The sequence below is a fragment of the Maylandia zebra genome, linkage group LG13 (genome assembly GCF_041146795.1).
Source record: "Maylandia zebra isolate NMK-2024a linkage group LG13, Mzebra_GT3a, whole genome shotgun sequence".
NCBI lineage: Eukaryota > Metazoa > Chordata > Actinopteri > Cichliformes > Cichlidae > Maylandia > Maylandia zebra.
This window is the reverse complement of record NC_135179.1, coordinates 11580747-11607477: the sequence shown is the minus strand read 5'-3', so window position 1 is coordinate 11607477 and position 26731 is coordinate 11580747. Positions and strand designations below refer to the sequence as shown.

The 26731-nt window shown below is 39.8% G+C and overlaps 1 protein-coding gene across 7 annotated transcripts in view; it reads left to right on the top strand.

The window, feature by feature from the left end:
• Window positions 1-20005, top strand: part of cep170aa (centrosomal protein 170Aa) — a 38744-nt gene extending 18739 nt beyond the window's left edge. Inside the window, exons 8-23 of one of the 7 annotated variants that reach the window (XM_076891532.1) lie at window positions 1038-1175; window positions 4432-4605; window positions 4931-5245; window positions 9318-9683; window positions 9927-10216; window positions 11799-11891; window positions 12550-12667; window positions 12835-14406; window positions 14667-14717; window positions 16551-16809; window positions 16951-17131; window positions 17606-17773; window positions 17873-17961; window positions 18079-18172; window positions 18283-18334; window positions 18692-20005. In XM_076891532.1, the coding sequence (XP_076747647.1) occupies window positions 1038-1175; window positions 4432-4605; window positions 4931-5245; window positions 9318-9683; window positions 9927-10216; window positions 11799-11891; window positions 12550-12667; window positions 12835-14406; window positions 14667-14717; window positions 16551-16809; window positions 16951-17131; window positions 17606-17773; window positions 17873-17961; window positions 18079-18172; window positions 18283-18334; window positions 18692-19026 (4295 nt within the window). In that variant the 3' untranslated portion in view covers window positions 19027-20005. The other 6 variants (XM_076891529.1, XM_076891530.1, XM_004551411.5 and 3 more) reach the window with 6 other exon arrangements.
• The last annotated feature ends 6726 nt before the right edge of the window (window positions 20006-26731 follow it).

Sequence of the window (26731 nt, the reverse complement as noted above, 5' to 3'; positions counted from 1 at the left end):
AGGAAAAATTGCTGCCCGGCGCTGAGCATTATCATGAAGACGGCTTACATTTGAGGGTGTCCCTAATAAGTGACATCAGTGGGCATGTTGGGGTGCTAGCAGTGTTTCTGGTTAATCTCCAGATGTTAAAACAAGGCCATAGAGGGCTTGGGTTTACAGACAGCTTAAGCTGTAATAGGGTCAGATTGAATGAATAATGCAAACCAACATCCCAGCTCTGCTGTCTATAAAATGCAGTAAGATACACAGACACAGAAATAAATTTGGACCTAAACAGGCAACGATATACACTCAGCTTTGCATGTTGCCTGATCTTCCACTCAGTTTTTAAATAACACTCATGCTGTTTTTCATGAGGATGCAATCTCAGTGTTATTGCTTCAGTACCAGACCTCACCCACATATTATAATTTACAGTAAACATACGTTCAGTAGTTTTTATATAGATCAGCCCTACTCACTGTAAACAATTTGGCACTGAGGATCTATAATTATCTGGATATACTGTGTTTAAACTAACACATCGCAAGGTGAAGGGTACTAAAATGAGGGGAAAAGGCATAAGATGAGGAAAGAATGCAAAGAACTTGACGAGATGTCCTCTGATACAGCACTCAGTGATGTTTCCTCTCACTTCCTTACTCAGTTTAAGAGTTACCACTGGAGCATAGTACCTTTTCTTATAGTCTGATAGGAACAGGGAGGCAAATGGAAAGCTTGTCTTTCATATCCACCATTTATTTCTGAAAGAGAAAGAACCCAAAACATTGAATGTTCACATGCGTGTTCGACCAAGCTGGCTAAAGTTTTGAAAATAGGTCAGTGTTGCAAGACCCGACTAGGGGGAATTAAAGCACGAACACAGACATACGCAAGGAGCAGCTGGGTTAATTTTGGTGCAACGTGATTCAGTGAACTGTTTATCTAGATATGACCTGAGTATGTAAAGTCAGTAATAAACACTCGCCTTCACAGAGTAACACGTAGACTCACTGCAAGGCTTTGTTAAAATGTTTTTGTGTGAACATTTGCCCCAGGGGATATTACAGCACTGCCTCGTGGGACCCCCCTGTATGGCCAGCCGTCTTGGTGGGGGGATGGGGACGCAGATGATGAGAATTCTTTCAAACAGGAAAACAGGACATCCACAAAAAAGCATGACAGCTCCACCTCAGGTAGGAGGCTGTGAGATTTTGAATTATTTTACACTTTCAGAGATCAAATGCAAACATGTGCTTTCTTGGGTTTATACACAGCAAGCAGGTACAATGTACATGTACAATGACAGTGTTACATTTTCAAAACATAGTTGTAAGAATGCCAAATGATTTCCACATATTATAATAAAGTTTGTGTAGTTGTGATTGGTTTGTAAAAGGTGTTTTTACTGTTAGCACTTGGTAACTGCTTTACAAATAGACATGACGTAGAAGTTCAATTTCATACTCTATAATAGGATGCCCTTTCAGTAATTTAAATGAAGCTTCTATTTGCTTTAGTTCAAGCAAAAAATTTAAAATCAAAGTGTTTTACTGTTTACAGTGTGTAGTTACAATGTACTGTGAAACGTTGCTGTTAAATAGCTAACACATTAAAGATGCTATGTTAAGTTGAATCAGTAGCTTAAGTCATCCTAATGTCCTCCAGCTCCATTTATTTGCTTTCTTTGTGTTGAAGGGGTGATGTCCAACTAGCCTGTGTTTTTGTATTTGTGACAGTCCAAGTGCACACAAAGGCCTTTTTCATAGCATGTATGCATGTATGTCTGTTTGCCTGCACTATGCGATTAGACAGTGACCATTGGACTGAGGAGGGAATAACGTTAACTAGAAGCCGATAGTCAGAGTAACAGGATTAGAGGAATAGTGGAACAGCTCAGTGATACAAAAAAATCAGTCTGTGCCAGGCTGGTTTAGTGTGGACCAGAAGGAGTGGGGGGAGGTTAACCAAACACAAAAAAACACTGGAGCAGACTGAAGCATCCTCAAATCTCTCGTTACATCTGGATGGATAGTCTGGCAGCATCTTTGCCAGTCGGTAAAAGAAGACTGGGTTTTTGGGGGGGTTTTTTTGTTTGTTTGTTTTTTTTGTTTTACCTTTTTTAACAGTCAGTTATAGGTGCTTTCCGTTCTCTACGATTCTCATCACTCTGTGGATTTTAGTGTCGTATTTTTGTGGTGAAGTGAGATTAGAAAAGCTTGTCAGTTTGGAGTAAATCTGCAAAAGTGTGAAGGGTTGATTTGAAACCAAACGGAAAAAAAACGTTTCCAGAAGATCAGCCAAATGGGATTGGCTACTTCAGTTATGGAAGCGGGTGAGTAAAAGGCATTTACCCTCCCCAGCATCGGCTTTTAAAAGATGAATGTTGAAACGTTGGATTGTGAAGCGGCGTGCATATTTATCAGTATGTTATCAGTGGACATTTAATTTTAAATGGTGTGGCTTTACCTCCATGTGTATTTCCCCTAATAGGTCATTTTATTCAGATATGACAGTTAGGAGGAAGTGAAAGCGAGAAAGAGAGGTTTGGGGATAGGAAGCGATTCTGTTTGGTTGTGTGCTTTGTAGCATGTATGTGTACTTCAGTTCAATTTAGTGTGTGTCTTTTTATGTTTCCCTCTGAATAGGCTGTGCTGTCAGAGTCCCCTACCCTCCCCTCCTCATGTATTGTTGCTCAAGCTGATTGGGTTACACCATTGCACCAGCTCCCCCCTTTCCTCCCAGCACACACACACACACACACACACACACACACACACACACACACACACACACACACACACACACACACACACACACACAGAGTGTCCAAACAGACCACACTAAGTGTACACTGCAGCAATCATTAGCCAACCACGCTCTAATTCTTTTGTAAGTATCACTTTCTCATCCATACACTTTGAGCAATGGAGCTGGTGAAATGCTGTATTTATCTAATATTTTACCTTGCACTTGATTGCCAGCAGCTCATTGAAGAGCTGTCCAGTCAGTGAAATCTCTTCAACTCTCAAGTCTGTGAAATGAGAAAGGGTTTGGTGTTGTACTGTTAGGCCAACAGAAATCCTGGAACACATTCAGCAGTTAGTTTGAACCTAGCGGTTAAATAAAATTATTATTGGAGTTCTTTACTTTGCAGAAGTGACTAATGTAAGTGATTCTCAGATGACTTATGTTCACACTAACTCACTCCTTACATGAGTGGGATAGAGGAAGTTTTCTGAGTTCATCAGAATTTTAAAGGAATAACTGTTGCTGTTTATATTGTTTTGTCTCTTTTTAAAACTGTTTGTTTTAACACCAGAAGGCCCTGAAAGGTAAGAGATCACAGAGAAGAAATGTGAACAGTGTAGTAGTACTGCTGTTTGAAAGTTGAACCATGTGTTCTGTCTTAGTTCAGTGGTATTACAGTGTTCTCATAGTCATTGAATCTTAAGCATCACTGCACATATTTGATCTAAAGTACATCATATTTGCTCTCAGTCTTAATCTGTGTTGTAAATCTTTCCAAAACTGCTGAGCCGCTTACACTGGCAGCCACTGATAGTTTCAAAAAGATTAAAAAAAAATCAACTAAACTGAGCTGAGGGAAGTAAAGTGAAGTGGAAAGTGCAGCTTTTAACTAAGAGATTGTACCTTTTGGAATGTCCTGTTTTCTGTCCTAAGTCTTTAAGCAGCTCTGTGATATATTTAAAATAAATATTTTATTAGAAATGTGTTCACTGTTGCTCACTCTTGTATTGTGCAGACAGTTTCTGTTTCTTGTTTCTTTTTGTCAATTGCCATATGTTCCTACGTTTGCTCCCCAACATGAAGCAGATGGCCCTTCTAATTTCTGCAAGTATCATTTGTCATATTCAGATCTCACAGAGGGTCTGTTTGCTAATACGGACAAATGAGAAAAAAAGTCCCCCGAAATCAGGTTTTAAAGAGCTATGCCAGCACTACTTCTTTTTTTATAGTGACAGAAAGTGAAAATGAGAAACAGAAAGTTGATGTGAAGAACAAACCTTGAGTGGATTGATCTGTGTCTTGAATGGCTTGATTTTCAATATTTTCGCTTTCATATCCTTTGAAAATTAAATCTAGTATTCATCTGTGTCGACTAAGTAATGTATTCCTGTGCTCCACATAGAAGCTGAGAATATGGAGTCTTTAGGCAACGTACAAAATTTTTGGTACCGGAAGCTTTGTGTTTTTCTTTTAAAAAGGATGTGTGCAGCGCAAAAGCACATTAGCTGGAACAGTGTTGTGCTGTGTCCACAAGCTGGTAACACAACACAACCCCAAAATAAAATCTCACCATCTAATTTTGGCTAAGATTTTCACAGGTTGGTTGGGTGGTTTTATTTTAATCCACTGATGTCAAATATTTATTGCCTACCCAAATTTGATCTATTTTCGAATGCATCTTTTGGTATTTTCTGAACTTAGAAAGCAAAGAGGCACATCGAGGGGAGAAAGCTAAAGAGGGTGGTCTTCATGCGCCCACTGCCCATGATTCCAGTTACTTTGAGATCCCCACCAAGGAGGGTCACATGGCCAGTAACGGCATCCATGAGATTCCTACCAAGGACACTGAGGGCACAGCCAGTCACATCACTACAGGTAAAGTGAAGTATATGTTTAATTCTTTTTGATATGTCTTGATAAAAGCAGGTGTATTTATGTTTTGTATTCTTCATGTTATTCATGTTGAACTTTTGAGAAATCTTTTATGGCACAAATAAGAGATCAATGTGTATCTAGTGCAGACAAAGTAGCAGTTATTCTGCTAGTGACACTGGCTTATTTGAGTACATTTTAGCAAATGTCCATGCACTACTGTATAATTACACAATCTGGTTATATGCATTTTTTCTTTTAGAAAAGTGCTTCAGTTAGCAAACTTATATTTAGTACTGACTGACACAGTAGTATGTCTGCTCCACAGCTCAAGGTCACGCCTCCTTTACCATAGAGTTTGACAACACGTCTCCAGGGAAAGTCACCATTAAAGACCACGTGTCAAAGTTCACACCCGATCACCACAGATCTCGCTCCAAGAAGAGTGGAGCAGGAAGTGGAGGCGCAGGAGGAAGGGACTTGAGTACCCTACAGGCTGCTATGATGGCATCTGAGAGCAAAGTAGCTGATTGGCTAGCCCAGAATGACCCCACTCTTGTGCGCAGCGAGTCGACAGAGGATGACAGCAAGAGCAGCAAGAGCATCAAGAGCGATGTGCCAGTTCATCTGAAAAGACTGAAAGGTAGATTGCGTTTACTATTTGTATGTCTGTAGTTTGTGTGTTTTGTTGTGCCTCTTTTTGGTTTCCCTGATTATTTCTCATTCCTCTAACAAAAGAATCCCATTTAGTCCCTACAATAATCCTTATTTGTGAGTTATCAGTTAGTTCACCAGCAAAGTCATTCTAATTTCACTTTCTTAGTGTAATAGTACAATATTTAACACACTGTCATTTGCCATACTATGTGAAGTTGGAGTTGATTCTTTGCCAGAGGTTGTTGGCAGTGGTAGCCAAGCAGGGGAGATTAGCAGCTAGCAGAGAATACCATGCCTATTCCTCTGCTGCTGTATAGCTCAGCCCCTTTTTCCTGTTTGCAGAAAAGAGTACTCATACTCACATGCATGCATAGAATACATCCTGCCATTTAAAGCCTGATTGCATGATCAGAAAAATGTTTTTCTTCTTTTGTATTATGTGTGGGATAAGGTTTAAAAATACTATTGCTGTAGATTTCTTGGTTCTCTGTGTTTCTTTGTCCCCGTTACCTGCAAGCAGCCAGCTGCTGAGTTGGCTCCTGCTGCTATGGGTTTTTATGAGAATTGATTAAACCAAGCAAGGTTAAGCCTTGTGCTCTCTCCCTCTAAAGAGAGTTTAGGTTTGATGCTAGGCTAGGCCATGCACATGTCTTGAGTCAATTAAATGAAGGCCAATTTATGATAGTGCTGGCATGTGTAAGGGAAGGGACCAGCAGATGCGAGCTGATGAAAATGGAAATCTATTAGCAGAAGTGAAAGGGAGAGAAGGTAATTCATTAGATGGAGTTAGTACAACACACATGTTAATGGGCTGTCAGAATGGCTCAGCTATGGGACTATTATTTTAATACGAGTTTTGGGTTGCTGGATGCTGCAGTCTTTTCAAAATGTGGCTGAAGAGCAAGGAGATAGAGGGTAAGTGGACAGCTGGATGAAAAGCTATCTGCAGACAGGTACAGAGGGAAGGTAGGAAGAAGCAGGATGAGAGAGAGCAGTATTTGCAGTAACTGCAGCCAAGGTGACTAAACAAAGAGAAGCAAGACAGAGAGAGAGAGACAGAGAGACTTGTGTACACTGCAGTAGAAGCGGAAAGGGAGGCAGCAAAGGAAGGGAGCTTTTTTTTTAGTTAGTTGTTATAGTAACAGTGATGCAAATGATGGCAGGGAAGGCGAGCGTTCAGACGTATATAGCAAGCACTAGTGCTGAACATCTGTCTGTGTGTCTGTGTGTGAAGGCTGCAGCGGCATGTGTGAGACATGCGTTTCAGTGCTGATGAGTGCGTGTGCGAAGCATGCGCTGCTTACATGTTCATTTGTGTTGCTGAAATTCGCCAGGTCTGCGTCTGCTGCATGTGTGTGCTGGAATCATGCTCTGCACTGATCTGCAGACAAGCAGTGCGGCATGTGTGAGAGGAGGCTTGTGAGATGTGCTCAGGGTGTGTCATAGAGGTTCTAGGCAGAGAGGGTAGCAGAGGTTCAGCAAGAAAATTGAGAAGAAGCAACTGAGGTTTTGATTTCTAACCATCAAGGTAAGTCTTTCTTTTCTCACTGTAGGAAATAGTCTACATGATATATCTTTATACTGTTGGTTATTTAGAATATGAACTGCCATGTGTATGCATGAAAATGTACCGTATTTTGTTGCACGCTTATCAGCATATTGCCAAATACGTGTGATTTGAGATGTTATTAAGAACACAAAATTCATTTTCTTATTAATGATGAGTGTTTCATGTGAAATGTAATTAATTTGCCCTAATAGTTAAAGCCTATCACATACTCAGGACTTTAAATTCAATTGTATGTGTTGTACTTGCAGTGTATCCTTACATACAGTACAATTCTGTGTATGTTTGAGGTTGTGTGTTTGCTTGCCTGCTTGTGTGAGTGTGTCTACATGTAAAGTAAGTACTTTCTTGCTGAGCTTTGTATGTCTGTGTGTCTGTTTACTTGTGTGTGTGTGTGCGTGTGCGGGCAGAGGCCAGCTCCACTGTGAGTCATAGTGGGGCGAGTGGGACAGAGCACTGGACTCTCACAGACATCTCTGTTCTCTTCTGGCCCTACCAAGGGCTTCTTTGTCTCGGACACACAGCATGAAAGACCTGCCTCTCGTTGTCTGCTTATCTGCTGATCTCTTCAAGCTACTGTTTTCTTTTTTTTCTTCTTGTTAATGAAATAGATGCTTTAATAAATGCTTTAATAAACTACAGTTTGGAAAGATGGAACATTTTGAGGAGGTGGCCGGTGGAATGTGACAAATGAGCCACAGACTCTGAATTATGCCCTAGGCAGCAGAATCATTGTGATATCCCAGTGTGGAAAAAGTACTTACAGGGGTGCTCTGCAATTTAATATTGTACTTGAATGAAGGTTGGCGCCCTGTAAAAGGCAGATTTAAAAAAAAAAAAAAGTATAGCAAAGAATAAGACACAACTAGATGTAGAAACGTAGAAAACAATATGATCAACTTAAAAGAACTTGCATATATCAGACAGTCAGCATTATAATGCATGCATGCGTGGCTGGCAGCATGCATGAAAAGTAAAATGATTAAATTAAAAGAGTTCACTGTAGCATAGCCAGTCAGTCTGCAGGAAGGAGGGAGCTGTTAAAGCTGGGCATACTGGGCCCAGGTGTAGCTCATCCAGCTATCCACCAAAGCACAACAAGACCAAAGCAAAACAGAGACACCTAGTGTTGGGATGGCATAGAGGTTATCTCAAAAGGTGTATTGCTGTTTAGATCTCCAGCTCTCACATTTTTTAAACAGACTTTCTTAGACTTGACAAAACAAACAAAAGTAATAGATTCAAGTAGGAGAAGTAATTAGAAAACTAAAGTGTGTCATATGTGGAGCTTCTGTAAGTACACATGTCACTGTTAACATAAATAATGTGTCATCCTGATACGCCACTAATGTTTACCGGCTTTCCAGTTTTAATTCAGTACTGTCCATAACTTGACTCTCAGTCCTGATTACAATGAAATTAATCTAGAAAGTTAACAGATTCAAAGGAGCAGTCTGTGCACAGTGAACCTGCCAAGCCATTCAAGACCACTCAGCATGTATGCATCTTTTAGGCTCTTTGTCCTCTTTTCTCACAGAGGGCAGTTCAGTAGCACTACTTGCACATTGTGTCTGAAGTGAAAAACAGCCTAAAAACAAGCTTTTGGGGCCTGTATTATTTTGGAGAAAGTATTAACTATATCACAGAGCTTTGGGTTTATACAATGTGTGTGATCATGTGCAGCACCAGTCCTGTGGTGTTTCCTTCCCTTCGCTTCTCCCATATCCTGATGGACTGACTGCCAGCTAGTTAAATGCCAGTGACTGGTTAGGTCTTTGATTGTGTGACATTCTCTTAGCTCTAATGACAATACATTCCGTATCCTGAGCATTCTTCAGTCTCTGTTTTTTCCTTTTTGTCACACTTAATCTGTTTTCATTCCTTGCCCCTCCACCCTCCTCATTTTCCACATCCCCCAATCTTCCTCTCTGTTCAGCCTGAACCCCCTCTACACACATACACACATACGCACACACTCTAGTCCAGCCTTCTTCTACTTCGCTTCCCTCTCCATGCTTTCCTCCTCCCCTCCCCCTCGCCTCTCTTGCTGTCAGTGAAGTAGGCAGGGATAGTGGTGGGTGTGGGTGGCATGTCTGGATTAGCGTGGACGTGATGACTTGACCCAGACTGATACAAATGTAGAATAACTCGAGTAATGCGGTAGGTTGTGAATTTAGCGTCTGTTTTATCTGTTAAATGTGTGTGTCACAACTGAAAGTTCATAGTTCATTTAGACTACGAATGTGGTTTTAGGTGGATGTGGTTCTGTGTGCCTGGCTCTTGTGTTAACTGCTTGTTGTCAGAACATGCCGCACATGCTGCTGTATGCACAGCATTGCTATATTGCATCTTTTTACATAAGCTGTGGCCTGTTGCTGTGGAATTATTCTGCATATATGTTGTGATGTAAATGTAAGATCTTTCGCTTGAGAATATGTGGACGGTCAATATAGTCAATTAAAATAATTCTTTTTTTTTTTTGTCCCTTTAGGCAGCAAACATGAGGATGGCACCCAGAGCGACTCAGAGAATGGGCTGGGGCTGCGTTTTGCCAACAGACGCCATGCTTTAGAGGAACGCCTAAAAGCGTCACACAGCCACGTGGGAGCAGGAGGATCTGGAGAAACAGGAGGGGGCAACATAACAGTCAGTGGGACCAGAACAACTGGGACTCGTACTGCTTTTATGATCGAGTTCTATGATGAGGAAAATCCTCGCAAGCGCCGGTCATATTCATTTTCCCAGACCGCACCCCTGCTGGGAGCAGGAGTTGGTGGAGAGGGACTCTGTCCTCAGCCTCCTTCTCACCCCAAGGTGTTTAGCATTTCCACCTCGGCCACAACAGCCTCAGACTCAGGTAATAAAACTCAGATTTAATGTATTTTTACACTCTTTCTATGACCAGATTTTGTTTGTCTTTTCCAAAGTAAATGTTTAAAACTATACCCATTAAATATAATAAGACATACTGGGAGTTTAGCTATTTAAGTAAAGGAATGACACAAAGGCACTATTTATCCTCTGAAAAGCATTTTATGTATGTGTGACCATTATTTTTTTTAACAGCTGTATTTCTGTGCTCTGTGTGTGTACCTTTCAGGTAAGGTCCCAGCCCCAATACCAGCTACAGTGACTGTAGGTGCCCCTACAGCTGCCCGAGTGCTTCTTAAACAGAGGTCAGAGGACCCAAGTATTGGTCGGAGCTCGGCCAGTACCGGGCTGGCGACAGGTAGCCCCACCACCCCCAGTGAGGACACATCAATTGTGGGCAGAGGTGCAAGTACAGCTGGTGTGGAGGCAGAAGACGACCACAGTGATAAAGGTACCTACACCATCGAACTGGAAAACAAGAACCCGGAGGAAGAGGAGGCCAGGCGAATGATAGACAAGGTAGCGTGGAAACATGTCTGTTATTCTGCCCCAGCTTTCACAGTACTTGAAATGAGATGTATTTAGGATCCCACATTTTTGGGCCATAAACATCACCACTAGTTTGTGATTAAAAACATATTTTCCAGAAACGAAATCCTAAACTCTACATAACAAACTGAAACAATCTGTAAGTCTGTAAAGCCTTAAATACCTAGATTGAAATCTTTTTTTCACCTGAGATGTGCTGTGTAAATAGTATACGATAAATTACAATAGTAAATTTAAATGTGGGTTATTTAAAGGACATTTGTTGCATTTTGTTGTTTGAGTCTTAATGTTTTATGTTCTGATCCCTCCAAAGTCACAAGAAAACAAAAATTATGTGTGTTGTTGCTTTTCGTTTCCAAACGTTGACCATAAAAGTAGCAGTTAGAATGACAAGCATCATTTAAGGTCTCTGCAGTAACTGCAGAAAGTAACTGAGCCAACATAAACAGGCCAGAGCAAGGTTAATAGTCTGTTTATTACCTGCTTCATTGGCAGTTTTAGGGGTAGTGAGTCCTATGAGAGTACTTGGCATTGTTGACATTAAAACAAAGCTATCCCCTTTCTGTTGCCTTTTTTGACCACCACCCATCTTCTCTGTCCCATTGGTAAAGCTAATGCTTCTGTAGTTGCCTGGAGAGACTTACTCCATCAAGAACTGTCCTGCTTTATTAAACAATGCTCCAGGGAGGCTGTGCCACCATCATCAATTTCCTACTGCTGCCACTGGTCTTATGCCATAGAGCTTTTTCATGGTCACTGAAAACATACTGGAAATAGGCAAGAAATGCACTTAGAGAGATGACTGTGAGTTAAATTTACAGAGACAATTTTACTTGCTAAGGTTAGAAAGTTGTAGAAAGGAAAGTTTGCAACTCTAACAATGGCCAGTATTTTTATTTGTCACCTAACCGATTCAGAAGTTGGGATTGGCTGCACATAAACCTTTTTTAGGAAGTCAGGTTGTTGCTGTGGGTTATTAAATTACAAGGTTATCACACAGGCCTGATTTTAACTTTACTAAATGACATCTTAGTGTGGCACTTGTCCCTTCAAGTGTTGCATGCAGGTGTTATCTTAGGAGGAGCTGTGATATAATTAGTGGGGTGTATTTCAAGGTAGTGGTAGTCTGGGCACATTACATTCAAAACTGGAAGTGTTGTTATGCTAATTCCTGTAATTAGCTGACACGCTAATTGGCACACTGCTCACAGTCTGTCCGCCTTTCGCTCTCTTTTCTTTTGTAAATAGTGCATGTGTGTCTGTGTGTGTGTGTCTGTGTGATGTGTGACTGATATTTTTTATGTCGCCATGGTACTCAAATAACCAGACCCAATTAATGCTTTATTTCAACAGCACTTACTTCTGTTTAGTTCACTTTTGTTCAGTAGGAGAACTGTTGAATGATATGTTTATAAAATATATTATGGCGGTATTTCATTTTCATTCCAAAGACTACCATTATTCTGTTGCATACAAAATGTGCATATTGTCTAAAGATTAACTGTACTTGAGCAAAACGTTTTTGTATTCTTCTTTTTTTACACATTTTTAGGTGTTTGGTGTGCAGCAGAACAAAGACTCATCGATTCTGTCAGACCTGAAAGGAGAAGGAAAAGGAAAGGAGGCAGGACAGAGTGGAAAAGAGGTAGAAAACAGAACTTGAACTGGTTATTTGTTTTTGCTTTGTTACTTTTTTATGCCCCTTATAGTATTTTTCTTCCTTTTTCTGTCTTTGATTAGCTTTTTTATGTTCACCTATAGATTAGCATGTTAAAGTACTGACAATAGCCTCTTAGTCCAGTGTCATATAACAGACTTAAGATTCATGACTAAGCTTCATATTGTGTGTCAGAATAACTCTGATGGCACTTACTCCCTAAGCCTGTTCGTAGGAGTAGGCAAGTCCTCCCTACGAGTGACCTAGATCATACTAAGATGAGGAGAGACATGCTCGGCCCTTTAGGCAGTTTTACAAGAGGGAGGGGACAGCGTGTGTGTGCAATGACAGCCTTTCTGTCTGTTCTTCTGTCTTTTATGCCCCCCTGTCTGGGTGATTTATATGTATTTAAATAACACACAGAGCATATAGCAAACTGTTATTTTTTTTAATATCAAATAAAAATGTAGTGAAATATCTTCATCCTTACAGTCTAACTCAGTTCTCTCATCATTTATATACTTTAATGGCTTTTAGATATAGCAATTGTTGTGATCTCCTGGGTATTTTTTGTGCCACCATTAAGTTAAGTGAGCTCTATTGTAATTTTCTCAATCCTGTTTTCTTCCCTGTTGTGTCCTCCCAGGCTCTCCCTGGTGATTCTAGCTGGGTCTCTCAGTGGGCCAGCATAGCAGCCAATCACACAAGAACAGACCCAGAGGGTTCAGGAGCAGAAACAGGCAGCTTCCTGCACAAAGAGAGAGGTAGATACTATTGGAAACTCAGTTTTTAAACACAATATGTTTTCATTTTTAAAACCTTGATATGCTAATTATTTCAAAGTAGAACTAGGACTGAAAATCTTTTTTTTTAATTTCATGCAAACAAAAGAAAAAAAAAAGAATCACAATTAAGTTGTTTTTTCTTATAGGTGCTAATACTGTTGAGTCTGGTGCCTCCCTCAGCAGAGGCGAATCCTCCTCCAGTCTGACTGACCGTAAGCGTAGGACCCTCCCTCAGCTCCCTGTGGATGACTCCCGGGCTAAATCCGCTACCCAGACTCTGAGGTCAGAGATTGGGGAAAAGCAGGATACTGAACCTCAGGAGAAAGAGAACAAGGGAGACGGGGAGTCCCCGACTCCCATGGAGAACAGCGAAATGACTAGTAAACGGAAACAAAGTTCCACCTCCTCTCCATCTAAGGCTTCTCTCCGGACCTCTGGAAGCACTGAGAGGAGGAAGAAGTCAGAGGAGAGGAAAGGAGGAGGAGCAGGAGAAGGAAGCGAGAAGTCTGGAAAGCCTCTAGTCCGCCAGGGCAGTTTCACAATTGAGAAGCCCAGTGCCAGCGTCCCTGCCGAGCTCATCCCACGTATAAACAGAGGCTGCAATGGACGTGAACGCAGTGATTCTGTAGGCAGCATGGATACTGCAACTCTCCTGAAGGACACTGAAGCTGTCATGGCTTTCCTAGAGGCCAAACTAAGAGATGAAAACAAACTAGATCAGAAAAGTAGTAAAGCTGGCATCACTGCTCAGGGTTCAAGTTCAGCCCTCCTCCCTCGGACTGACTCTATCTCTCCTGAATCAGATGTGGACACAGCCAGCACAGCTAGTCATGTGGCTGAATCGGCAGATAAGAAAGCAGCAGCCAGTGTACAAAAACGGCGTTCCCTCAGCAGTATGCACCGGGAGAAAAGCAATATGAGCACAGCTTCCAAAACCAGCATCACAAATCCCAGTGCTCGTGAACGGTTGGAGAGAAAGACTAAAAGCAGGCCAGTCGAAGCAACGACCCGGACTGATGCACGTCGCTCTGTTCAGCCATCTTCTGCCTCCTCCAGAGCACGGCAGCCCTCGGCAGATCTCACTGATGACGACCAGACTTCATCCTTTCCCATCTCCGACATCCTCTCCTCAGACCAGGAGACCTACTCTGGACCTCTGGGGCACTCAACACACGGACGCGGCTCAGATGATGTCTTGCAATCCAAACTTGATAGGTCTGCAAAGACATCTGCCAGTGGTTCTTCCAAAACCAGCCGGACTCTTCATGCAGCCACAGCCTCCTCCTTGAGCAAGCAAGCCTCACTGCCTCAGCCACGACCCACAAGAGCTTCTCTTCTCCGTCGTGCTCGACTGGGAGACACATCTGACACGGATCTAGCTGATGCAGACAGGGTGTCTGTGGCTTCTGAGGTGTCCACCACCAGCTCCACCTCAAAACCGCCATCGGGCCGGAAAGGGATGTCACGGCTGGATCTGCTGGCGCAGCCACGAAGAAACCGTCTGGGCTCCATCTCAGCCCGCAGTGACTCTGAGTGTACAGTGACCCGAAGCTCCACCTCTTCACCCCGGCTATCATCAGAGACTGCTCTGCGTCTGGGCTTGCGCTCATCAACACCCACGGAGAACAAGCTGACACCCAGAATGAGAGCCAACAGCGTGTCCAAACTGAATGAAGCCAAAAGCAAGACCACTACAGCGGGGTACTGCTCACCAACAGGTGAATACATCTACTCCAGCACTGTTGTCTGATTGATTCAGATTTTTTAGTTGCACAGAGAAAGGAAAAAGTAGAATTCTAGTTTTAGCTGTTCATTTTATTTTTGTTTTGACCTAATTATCAGTTTCTTTATAAAAAAGTATGACAAAGTCTAATTACATCTACATCATTGCATACCTCACATGTCAGTGTGTAAACATCTGTGTCCAAACATTTCCACCGTGTTGTGATGATTTGGTGCATTGGTTTTCATTATCCAGAGAGCTTTCAACCCGAACCTCCAGGTGGTGATACAGAGGAGGAGCTAATGGGTACTGTACCAGGACTATAGAGCCTAACTAGACTGTGTATGTGTGTGTGTCTAGTGTGTACAAGTGTGTGTCAGACCTGGGTCACAGGAATAGAAGGTTGAGCTCCACAGGATCTGAACTGTGTTACTGCAGCAACTCAGTTTTAAAAATGGCGCTGCTTGCATTTAAAAGTTAAATGAAAACAATGTATGTACGTTGAGTAGCTTCTTTGGCAAAAATTGCCACATACAAAAATGCAAAGGCTTAGTAAATCACCAGTAAATGTCAACGTAAACTACAATGACCCAGCTCTAGCATATTTGTATTGTTAACGTCTCCTACCTAAAATCTGCTGTGATGAGGACTCGAATGCTCTACCCATACTCTTACTGCGTCAAATCTGTAGTTTGGCCCTATATCCCATGCTACATGCAGCCTGAAGTGCACCTTTTCAGAGGTTTCCTAGTTCTGTTTTTGTAGTAGTATGTTGTATTATATGTAATTATTAATTAGCACAAGGTTAAAACTGCCGTGATGCAAATGGTAATAGGATTTGTTTGTATCTAGATTGGTTACTGTGCTGATGCAGTAGCTAGATTTTTACAAGTTTACCATGTTTTTTAAATGCTTTTATAGATTCAGTGAATTCAATCATATTCAATTCCAATATGATCAGCCGAGTGTCACTCCTGATAGCAAATCAATACAGTCGTATCAGCTCTGTAAAGTATACAAAAAAATTTTATAGCAGGTATAAATGCTAACAGCGATGTATTAAAGATTAAGCTTCACTTCTATCCAAAGATCTGATATTTGATCTCCAACTCTGTGATTATGTGGTCCTGGCTCCACCTTGTGGAGAATTTACATGTAGAGCAGGGGTGTCGGACCACGTACAGTCCACTTTGTGGCAAAAAAAGAAATCTGTCAGCACGACTCTTTGCGTTTAAGTTATAAGACGTGCAGAATTACAGAAGAAGTTCTGGTAGGTCTTTGCTCAGGCTGTCTCTTAATTTTAAAGCAAAAGGTTTTTTGACCATTATTTGACCATTTATTTTAGTCCTATTGTAAAAAACCCTGAAGGTTTTATAGTTGATAGTGAAAAACATGGAAATTTTCTTTCATTTAACTGTTGAGCGAATACCTAATTACTTTGGTGTTGTTTATGCCTTCCTTTACTTGGTCCTGAATTAGAGTCTTTGCTGGGCTGATTCTAGCCCTCTGGCCTTATGTTTGACACCCCTGATCTAGACACTTCCGCTCTGAGAAGACTGGAAGAGCACTCTGTGTCATCTCATCATGGCACAGTTACAGTACATTAATGGCTCTGGTGTGTGAGCATTTTGAAGCAGGTTAACATACACTAACATGGTTCTAACAAGATTTGTTAACTTGTTGGATGCTTTTGTTGGCAGCATGGGCCAAGAGCTTTTCAATAAACTCAACTAGTGTTTCTTTTTTTGTTGTTGTTTTTAATTATGTTTTTTAAACTCCAAACATTGCTGCATCAGTCCATACAACAACTAAGCAAAGTTGCAATAATGATAGTATTCCTGAAATACTTGGCACCACTAACGCTTCTTATTCTCCCATCGTTTTTTATTCAAGCCCAGCAAGGCAGTTCAGTAATCAAGCTTATCGTCGTTGCCTTTGAGAAATATCTGTGTTTGTCAACAAACAAGGAAGCATCCATTCTCCTCTGCTTAACATTCATATTTTGTCAGATCAGAGCAGAATCGGCTGCTGGCTTCCTCAGAAACAAAGCATCTCAACTTTACAAGCACATTTATCTGTTTTATGAATAACTGATATTTTTGACTGAAAGATGACATTTCTCATGCACTTCTATCATAGTGTCCAGCAGCAGCAGGTGGAGACGTCTGCCACCAGAGTACGGTTCCACCTCGGAGGAAGAGTTCGGCTCCAATCGCAATTCTCCGAAACGGCCCCACGTGCGGCCTCATCACATCGTCCCACACCGCAACTCCAGACTCGGCGCCACTGTGAGCCCAGTTGGGGTGACGGGCCCAGGTGGAGTGGGGATCAAACACCGCATGAAAGAGCAAGAGGAGTACATCAGGGACTGGACAGCACACAGCGAGGAGATAGCCAGGTACTGATCCACACTGAACTGAGTGAAACTGAGCTTTAATGGTTTAACGGTTTTGTATATGCTGTTCTGTGTATGCAGGTTTCATGTGTTCATGTGGCTGTTTATCCCGAGTCCTAAAGAACCCCGTCTGATGGTTAACAGGTTATTCCCCTGTGTGCGCAGGATCAGCCAGGACCTGGCTAAGGACTTGGCCATCTTGGCTCGTGAAATCCACGATGTTGCCGGCGAGATTGACTCAGTCAGCTCATCCGGCACAGCACCCAGCACCACAGTCAGCACCGCTGCCACCACTCCAGGATCGGCCATTGACACTCGGGAAGAGGTAGGCCCTGCACGTCCTACGCAGCCGGATATACAGGACAGCATGAAAAAGGTGCCCATTTTTCTTCTTCTTATTGCCTTATTGCGTGTGTTTCCATTGCACTCTTCCATCTTAATGTTTTGCTTTCATTTAAAAAAAATGCCTCTCTGCTGCTTCTTGATCTCACCTGCTGTGTGGTATTCACGTATTACAGTCCCATGCACTCCACTTTCATTTGTTTATCCTTATTTTGACCAAGAGAGTATTTTTTTTATTATTTTTCTACTATAAGACTAAAAACCGACTTTCTTTGGCTAAACAGTTAAAAAGCTTCAGAGCTGCTTAGCTTTTACTGATAGAGTTTTTCTTTCATTTCCCATGAATTCTCACATACTATGTTAAACTAAAGTAGAACAACACCGAAGTTCTACTTTCGGTTCAAAACTTTGACATCCTTCTTCTCTCCCTGCTCCATCTCTCCCCCTCTTTGCCTAGTTGGTTGATCGGGTGTTTGATGAGAGCCTCAACTTCAGGAAGATCCCACCTGTGATTTCAACTAGTAAGCCACCAGAGATAAACGGTAAACCAGCAGAGCTCCGGCCCCGTGCTCCTGACAACTTGGAGCCTCGAGCTTTAAGAAGACGCACCTGGAATAGAGAGGAGGTGAGAGGCAAACAAGAACATATGACACCAAATTTCTGGAAGCTGCATTGCATTCAGCAGTCAGCTTAACAGTCAGTTTCTTCTTCTGTGTGCATGCAGGCCGTGTTAGACAGCCTGCTGCTCCATTCAGTTTCCCAGCTGTCCACCAAGATCAGGCACTCCATTGACAAAACAGCAGGAAAAATAAGGTGAGTATACTTGTTGATATAAGTACCATTAGCATTTAACAACATATCTACAGTGCCTAACTCTAACCCATTGATCCTGAATACAAACGTGACCTGTTGTACAATGTTTGCTTCCAGGATTTTGTTTAAGGATAAGGACAGAAACTGGGATGAAATTGAGAGTAAACTAAGATCAGAGAGTGAAGTACCACTCCTTAAAACTTCCAACAAGGTGCGTAAATTCATCTGTCTGAATCATATCGAGTGACAAACAATTCCCAGTGTTAAGTGAACCCAATCGTTTTACTTCCTAATCATTTTATTTCCACCCTCCATTCACAGGAAATTTCTGGTATTCTGCTTGAACTGAAGAGAGTCGAAAAGCAGCTTCAAGGTAAATTATAAATGTGAACTCGCTCAGAGTCGTAGACATTTTCCTGCATCTCAACTCTGTTTATTTGTATTTAAAAGTTGAGAAGCACCTTAATACTAAGGGAAAAGAAATAAAAATGATGGATTTCTTTCAAATGCTGAAAATTCATCACCCTGCAAAATGGGACGGACACATATGTAGGAAATGGAGGTGTCAGAAAGATTCTCTGCAAATCTGAAATGTTTTTCTTCTTCTACACTTGTGCATGTGGCTTTTAAAGCAAGACCAGATCAAAAACTATATTTTACAATAGAAAATATACACTGGCTTTTACATGAAGCCTTTCACACACTGACCCTCTGTCTATTTCTGTGATAGTGATCAATGTGATGGTAGACCCAGATGGGACTCTGGATGCCTTGGCCAGCCTCAGCCTGACCAGCCCCACAACCCCTACAAAGCCCCAAGCCGCCAAAACAACTCCCCCCTCTGCTACCAGCCCTGGGTCGGCACCCCCAGCCAAAGAATCACTGCCGGAGATACTTCCAGGGTCTGGAGGTTCAGCAGCAGCCTCCGCCAGGGTTCAGACTTCTTCTGCCAGCACGGAGGAGAAAGCACGCGACACCAGCATTGGTTTGGGTAAATCGGCAGTCGGAGGTCTTAGCTTCAGCCGGATCCGGCCGAGCGGAGAGGAGGCCATCGCCCAGAAATAAAGTTTGGTTTATGTGAATAAACAAATGGATTGGAGTGCTAGCGGCTGGTGATCCATGTAGAAACATTCAAACTGTTTTGTTTGTTTATTTGTTTATGACAGAACAATGGCCATTCTGAGACTATACCAGTCTAAGATTATAGCATAATATAAAAAAAAAAGATCTCCTCACCAGAATTGAAGTGCTTCATCTGACTTTTAGACTCCCCTCTCTGACCCTCAGCTGATACATCATGAGTTAACCATGAACAGAAATTGACCCATGAATGAAAGACTGACATTTCAACTTTGAACTGTTCAAGCTGGCCGGCTGACATGGCGGTACCGGTCGGGTGCTCTCTCAGTGGACAGATTTCTGTGGGCGTACAGTCTCCTCCAGTCCTCTTGCCTTCTCCGTGTGTCTGGACCCCTTCTACACTAAGGACATGCCTTAAAACATATCCTCCATAGTAGCAGCATGACCCCGTATCCCTTCTACTTCAAAGACTTTTAACACTTTCATGACAGACTGCATTGTAACATAACACTTGCAAAACATGTTCTATTTACACTAGAACAAAATACAACACACTGCAATAATTTATTAGCTCCACGCCAGTGCAAAGAATATTTCAGCAGCCTTAAATAACCACCCCGACAAACCACAGTCATAAATAGACATGCTTTATGCCAGGAACTGCCAAATTGCAGATGTTTTATATATTTCCGAATTGTAACCGTCCATCGAGCCGTCTCTCAAACTGATTTGCAGTGCCTCCCCATCTGTCGGTTCACCTATTTCTTGTTCGCCTGTTATGTTCCCCTCTGTCCTCCCCATTTTTTCCTCCTTGTAGCTGGAAACATGTTTGTCAGAGCAGTAGCACATGCATGAGAGAGCAGAGTGTTTTCTCCCTGCAAGCTAGCGCCTGGGTTGCTCTCAACAATACTGAATAGTGGTTTTACTCAGTAGTAACAGCCTAAGGGAAACCAATGATAATCACTTACCAAAGCGAGTATGTTTCCAAACACTAAAAAGTCATCAACTGATATTGCAGTTCATCTTAACGTGATCTGGTCTGCAGTTCACCCACCTCTCTGAATGTCAAAACCCAGTCTCTGTTAGCAAATCAAGAATTCAAGAAGATTATTTATTATAACGAATCATTATTTTAATAATTGCAAACAGATATTTCTGGCCCCTGTGAGAATCTATGCCTAAGTGTCTTTATGATTTCCAATTGGCTTTTTCTCTGCTTTTTTTTTTTCTTTCCAAGTCACAGATTGACTTCTGTTTCAAGTAGCAACAAAGAAGGTCACTGTTTAAACCACTGTTTTATATTTAGACACTTTTTATGATTTGACTTCTTCGTTTTCTTTGTGCATACAAAATCTGAACTTGAAAAAAGCTGCTGGGTTAGTTTCAATTAATGTGCTGTCAAAAGAATATAGGCACCTCACAAGAAGCCTTTTTATGGTTTAAAATATCAAGTCGTTGAATTGATTAGATAATTACAAAATAAGCTCCCCGTCTGTGAAGATTTAATGAATTTTGCTTGTGTATATACAGAAGGTGCATTGTTATCTTACTGATACTGTGGAATTTCAGTATAATTAACCTCTTACTCATTGACATTGCTGCTTTTGTAGTTATTTTATGGGGACTAACCATTTTCTGAATCTCTCTCCAGCTTATAGTCTGTGTACTAGAGTAAGACAACTTAAAGGCAAGTGTATTAGTACTTAGATGCTCATGGAATAGTGAATTAGGTACCACAATACATGTTCATTTCCTTCTCTATACCGTACTGTACAATGTTTTTCAATGCCTCAAAGTGCCCGTTTTGAAGCTGGGGGGGGCATTGATTACAAGAAGAAAAAAAGACGTAGTCGTCTAAGGAAGATTTATCTGGTTTTGCACATCAGATTGTGGTGTGTTTTCATGCAGAAGTAGTCAAAGGCTGCATCAGATGAGCGATATCATTTAGCCTGATATCAGACGTGACTGCCTTGCCTCTCTGGAACTATTCTGCCTGTACAAAAAAAAAAAGAAGAAGAAGAAGAAGCCTCTAATTGTGTTTTTATTTTTTATTTTCTCCCATTTTATCAGAAAAAATATAAATTGGGGGACTGTGAATGCTAGGTACAGGCTTATTTTTTAAAACTCTACATGTGTCATCTGCTCAGTGGTCTTTGTATTTTTTTTTTCTTGTTATTTTTGTAAAGAAAAAAAAACCATTTTATTTATTTTATTTTTTTTTTTGTTTTAATATGTTGTGGATGTTTCATGCATTTTATATTTGTTCAGTTATCTGCATTGGTTCTTACTGTTAATAAAAAAGAGCCATACACTTGTCTGTCCAATTTCATTTGACTAGGCAGTGAAAAAAAACACTCACCTCTCACTACATTAGGTACACCTTGCTAGTACTGCACTTTTGCCTTCAAAACAAGGTGCTGGAAACAATTCTCAGAGATTTGAACTCATTGTGAACCCATTTTCATGATCAAGAAACTGGTGTGAGTTTTATGACAGGATGTGTTATCTTACTGGAATTAATAATCTTTAAACAGACACTCACTGATCCTGTAAGAGCAGGAATTTAACTACAAACCCTCATAGTTCCCATCAGTAACATTCATTCTCTGCCACAATGGTCACAGTGGCTAGTTTAAGTATGTTTGCCCCATAGAAATCCACTGATGTTCAGTGAGTCCCTTTGATACATATTTAGACCTTCATAATTTTCAGGGTGCATGAGTGTTATATCTCCATCTCATTCTAAACATTTTACCAACATGTAAAAGGCATACGTCCACAAGATTTTGATTTGTTTAATTTTAATTGAAACTTTCTGAATAAATGTGTGAGATGGCCCTCAGGCCTCTAAATCCACGTCCAGGTTTAGGTGACTACTTGGATTAGGGGAGTATTATTTAGAGCAATGTTTGTCACTTTGGTTAATCGCTCAACTCAGGCCGTTTTTGTTCAGTCTTTTTCTAACTGAACTTTCACATTTAACATGCTAACTGAAGCCTGTAGAGTCTGAGATGTAGCTCTTTTATTTTCTGTATTGTACAGTCTGACTTAGGGGTGAATTTGCTGGGATTGGTGACTGTGTTGCATGTTTAGAATAATCTTCTTCAGAGTAGACTTTTGGTGTAAGATGATAGTGAATGAAAAAAGCTATAAAAAGCTGCTGTGGTTTTAATTTTCCAAGAGAGGTAATGCACATAATACAGAGACGAGCGCACGGGGGATATCCAAATTCTAGGAAGGCAGCCTGCTGCTGTACACAGGCGGATTCTTCTCAGTCATTGTTCTTAACAACTTGACTGTTTTCTCCAACCACACAAAGAGTGCTGTTTCCATTCTGGGAAGTCTACTCATTGGTGTAGGTAGTTCTTCAAATTACCTATATATGAGCAGCTGTATTAGCTTTGACTTAATATATGTTAAATAGTATACTTTCCTGTTTTAAAATTTATGATTACTCAAACCTTACAAATTATAACTCATCACCACTTGTGTGAACTACAAGGGTGTCATCTTTTTTCTTTTCAATCCATTAAGTACTACCCCTACGGTGGCCCTGAGAGGCCAAACGGACTGCAACTTCAGAAAACACTTGCAAAAAGAAAAATGCTGCAAAAAGAAAAACGCTTGCAAAAAGAAAAATGCTGCAAAAAGAAAAACGCTACAAAAGCACATAAAGCACAACGGAAATAGGAAAAAAGACAACGGAAATGTTTCTGGGGAGACAATAACCGGACGGACCAGTTGCACGAACCAAAACATGTATGTATGGTTGTATCCCAATTCAGGGACTGTGGCTGTATCCCAATTCAGGGTCTGCAGCCTTAAAACCCTCTGATGGTCATAGTCAAAAAAGGGACCCTTTTGGGTCCCCTTGGATTTTTGATTCTCAATATATCAGTCATTTTAAAGACTAGTTGCATGAAACTTGGCTAGGATGTGCATTTTAGCATTATTTTTAAAATTCATTGATCCCCTCTATGGTGTTGTGTATAGTAAAGGAGATTCACATAAGTGTTACCATCTGTGGTCCTCGTACCATTTTGGGTCCCATTGACTCCCATTATAATCACATATTTTCGATATACTGTAATCCTGACATGTGATAATTTTTTTCTCGTGAATACCTAATGGATCTAAGCCTCAGCCTTCAAAATAAAGGAAAAATATGTTTTGGATCCAATGAGCACAATATTAGGTACAGCACCACCATAGACATTGTCAGTGGTTTTGAATGCAGGACATGGTTATCTTATTATGCAAAATACATGACAATAAAACAGCTGACCACCATAAAATAGTCTCGATGTAGTGGAACTGATATAAGAGAGTGGTGTGAATGTGATTGAGAATATATTTATATTTTATATATATATTTATAATATATATTATGGGTTTTCCCCCTCCCCCCCAAAAAAATAAATAAAAAATAAACAGGGGTCTTTATGACAATAAAGCTATAAAAACATAAAAAATATTAAAAAAATTATGAAAAACTTTATATCTGTGGTTAGGTCTGAAGTTGTTTAAAAGATCTGATGTGGAAAAAAATGAAAAATTAATTCATATATGATATTGCTATATCACCTTTTGGATGGGGACCATTTTGGGTCCCGAGGGATACCAATGGATGTATATTGCAAAAACTCTTATTGCTCCAAAAATAATAATGCATCCAAATCAATTCTGTTATGAATTCTTTACCTATCCAAGGCTCTAATAACCTCATGCCAAGTAGTTCCATTTGCAACTCATTTTTTGAAAATATTGCATATTATGGTTTTTTACCCCCCAAAGAAAATAAACAGAGGTCTTTATGACAATAAAGCCATAAAAACCTAAAAAATATTAAGAAAATTATGAAAAACTTTATATCAGTGGATAGGTCTGAAGTTGTTTAAAAGATCTGATGTGAAAAAAAATGAAAAAAAAATTCATAAAATCCATTGCTATATCACCTTTTGGATGGGGACCATTTTGGGTCCCGAGGGATACCAATGGATGTATAATGCAAAAACTCTTATTGCTCCAAAAATAATAATGCATCCAAATCAATTCTATTCTGAATTCTTTACCTATCCAAGGCTCTAATAACCTCATGCCAAGTAGTTCCATTTGCAACTCATTTTTTGAAAATATTGCATATTATGGTTTTTTACCCCCCAAAGAAAATAAACAGAGGTCTTTATGACAATAAAACCATAAAAACTTAAAAAAATTTAAAAAAAATTAAGAAAAACTTTATATCAGTGGATAGGTCTGAAGTTGTTTAAAAGATCTGATGTGAAAAAAAAGGAAAAATTAATTCATATATGATATTGCTATATCACCTTTTGGATGGGGACCCCTTTGGGTCCCAAGGGATACCAATGGATGTATAATGCAAAAACTCTTATTGCTCCAAACATAATAATGCATCCAAATCAATTCTATTCTGAATTCTTTACCTATCCAAGGCTCTAATAACCTCATGCCAAGTAGTTCCATTTGCAACTCATTTTTTGAAAATATTGCATATTATGGTTTTTTACCCCCCAAAATATAAACAGGGGTCTTTATGACAATAAAACCATAAAAACCTAAAAAAAATTAAAAAATTTTTTAGAAAAACTATATCAGTGGATAGGTCTGAAGTTGTTTAAAAGATCTGATGTGAAAAAAAATGAAAAATTAATTCATATATGATATTGCTATATCACCTTTTGGATGGGGACCCCTTTGGGTCCCAAGGGATACCAATGGATGTATATTGCAAAAACTCTTATTGCTCCAAACATAATAATGCATCCAAATCAATTCTGTTATGAATTATTTACACATTCAAGGCTCTAATAACCTCATGCCAAGTATTTCCATTTGCAACTCATTTTTTGAAAATATTGCATATTATGTTTTTTTACCCCCCAAAAAACAGGGGTTTTTATGACAATAAAGCCATAAAAACCTAAAAAATATTAAAAAAAATTATGAAAAACTTTATATCAGTGGATAGGTCTGAAGTTGTTTAAAAGATCTGATGTGAAAAAAAAATGAAAAAACAATTCATAAAATCCATTGCTATATCACCTTTTGGATGGGGACCATTTTGGGTCCCGAGGACCATAAAAGGGTGAAAATTTTAAAAACTCTTATTGCTCCAAAAATAATAATGTATCCAAATCAATTCTGTTATGAATTTTTTTTACCTATCCAAGGCTCTAATAACCTCATGCCAAGTAGTTCCATTTGCAACTCATTTTTTAAAAATATTGCATATTATGGTTTTTACCCCCCAAAAAACAGGGGTTTTTATGACAATAAAGCCATAAAAACCTAAAAAATATTAAAAAAAATTATGAAAAACTTTATATCAGTGGATAGGTCTGAAGTTGTTTAAAAGATCTGATGTGAAAAAAAATGAAAAAAAAATTCATAAAATCCATTGCTATATCACCTTTTGGATGGGGACCATTTTGGGTCCCGAGGACCATAAAAGGGTGTAAATTTTAAAAACTCTTATTGCTCCAAAAATAATAATGTATCCAAATCAATTCTGTTATGAATTTTTTACCTATCCAAGGCTCTAATAACCTCATGCCAAGTATTTCCATTTGCAACTCATTTTTTAAAAATATTGCATATTATGGTTTTTTACCCCCCAAAAAACAGGGTTTTTTATGACAATAAAGCCATAAAAACCTAAAAAATGAAAAAAAAATTATGAAAAACTTTATATCAGTGGATAGGTCTGAAGTTGTTTAAAAGATCTGATGTGAAAAAAAATGAAAAAACAATTCATAAAATCCATTGCTATATCACCTTTTGGATGGGGACCATTTTGGGTCCCGAGGACCATAAAAGGGTGTAAATTTTAAAAACTCTTATTGCTCCAAAAATAATAATGTATCCAAATCAATTCTGTTATGAATTTTTTACCTATCCAAGGCTCTAATAACCTCATGCCAAGTAGTTCCATTTGCAACTCATTTTTTAAAAATATTGCATATTATGGTTTTTTACCCCCCAAAAAACAGGGGTTTTTATGACAATAAAGCCATAAAAACCTAAAAAATGAAAAAAAAAAAAAATATGAAAAACTTTATATCAGTGGATAGGTCTGAAGTTGTTTAAAAGATCTGATGTGAAAAAAAATGAAAAAAAAATTCATAAAATCCATTGCTATATCACCTTTTGGATGGGGACCATTTTGGGTCCCGAGGACCGTAAAAGGGTGTAAATTCTGACGACCATCCAAGAGTTTTAAAGTACGCATTTCAAGGCCGATTACGTCACAGCGGCGCGCCGAAGGCTGTCCCAATTCAAAGGCTGCTCGAAATGCGGCCCTGAAATGCGTCCTTAATTTCCCTGAATTTTAAGCCTGTGGCAGTGTAGACTTCGTGGCCCAACATATCCCAGAATGCATAGCGCGGCGGTGGGTGTGGATAATTTTGCCGAAAAAAATGGTGGATGAGTATGGAGCGCCAGGACTGCCATAATGAATTAATTAAATACACCATTAAATAATTAATTAAATGTGGCAATAATTAATTAAAATTGGAATTAATTAATTAAATAAATAGTTATGACACATGTAATTAATTAATTATTGACACATTTAATTAATTATTTATGTATTTCACATTTTAATTAATTATTGACACATTTAATTAATTAATTATTGACATATTTAATTAATTATTTATGTATTTCACAT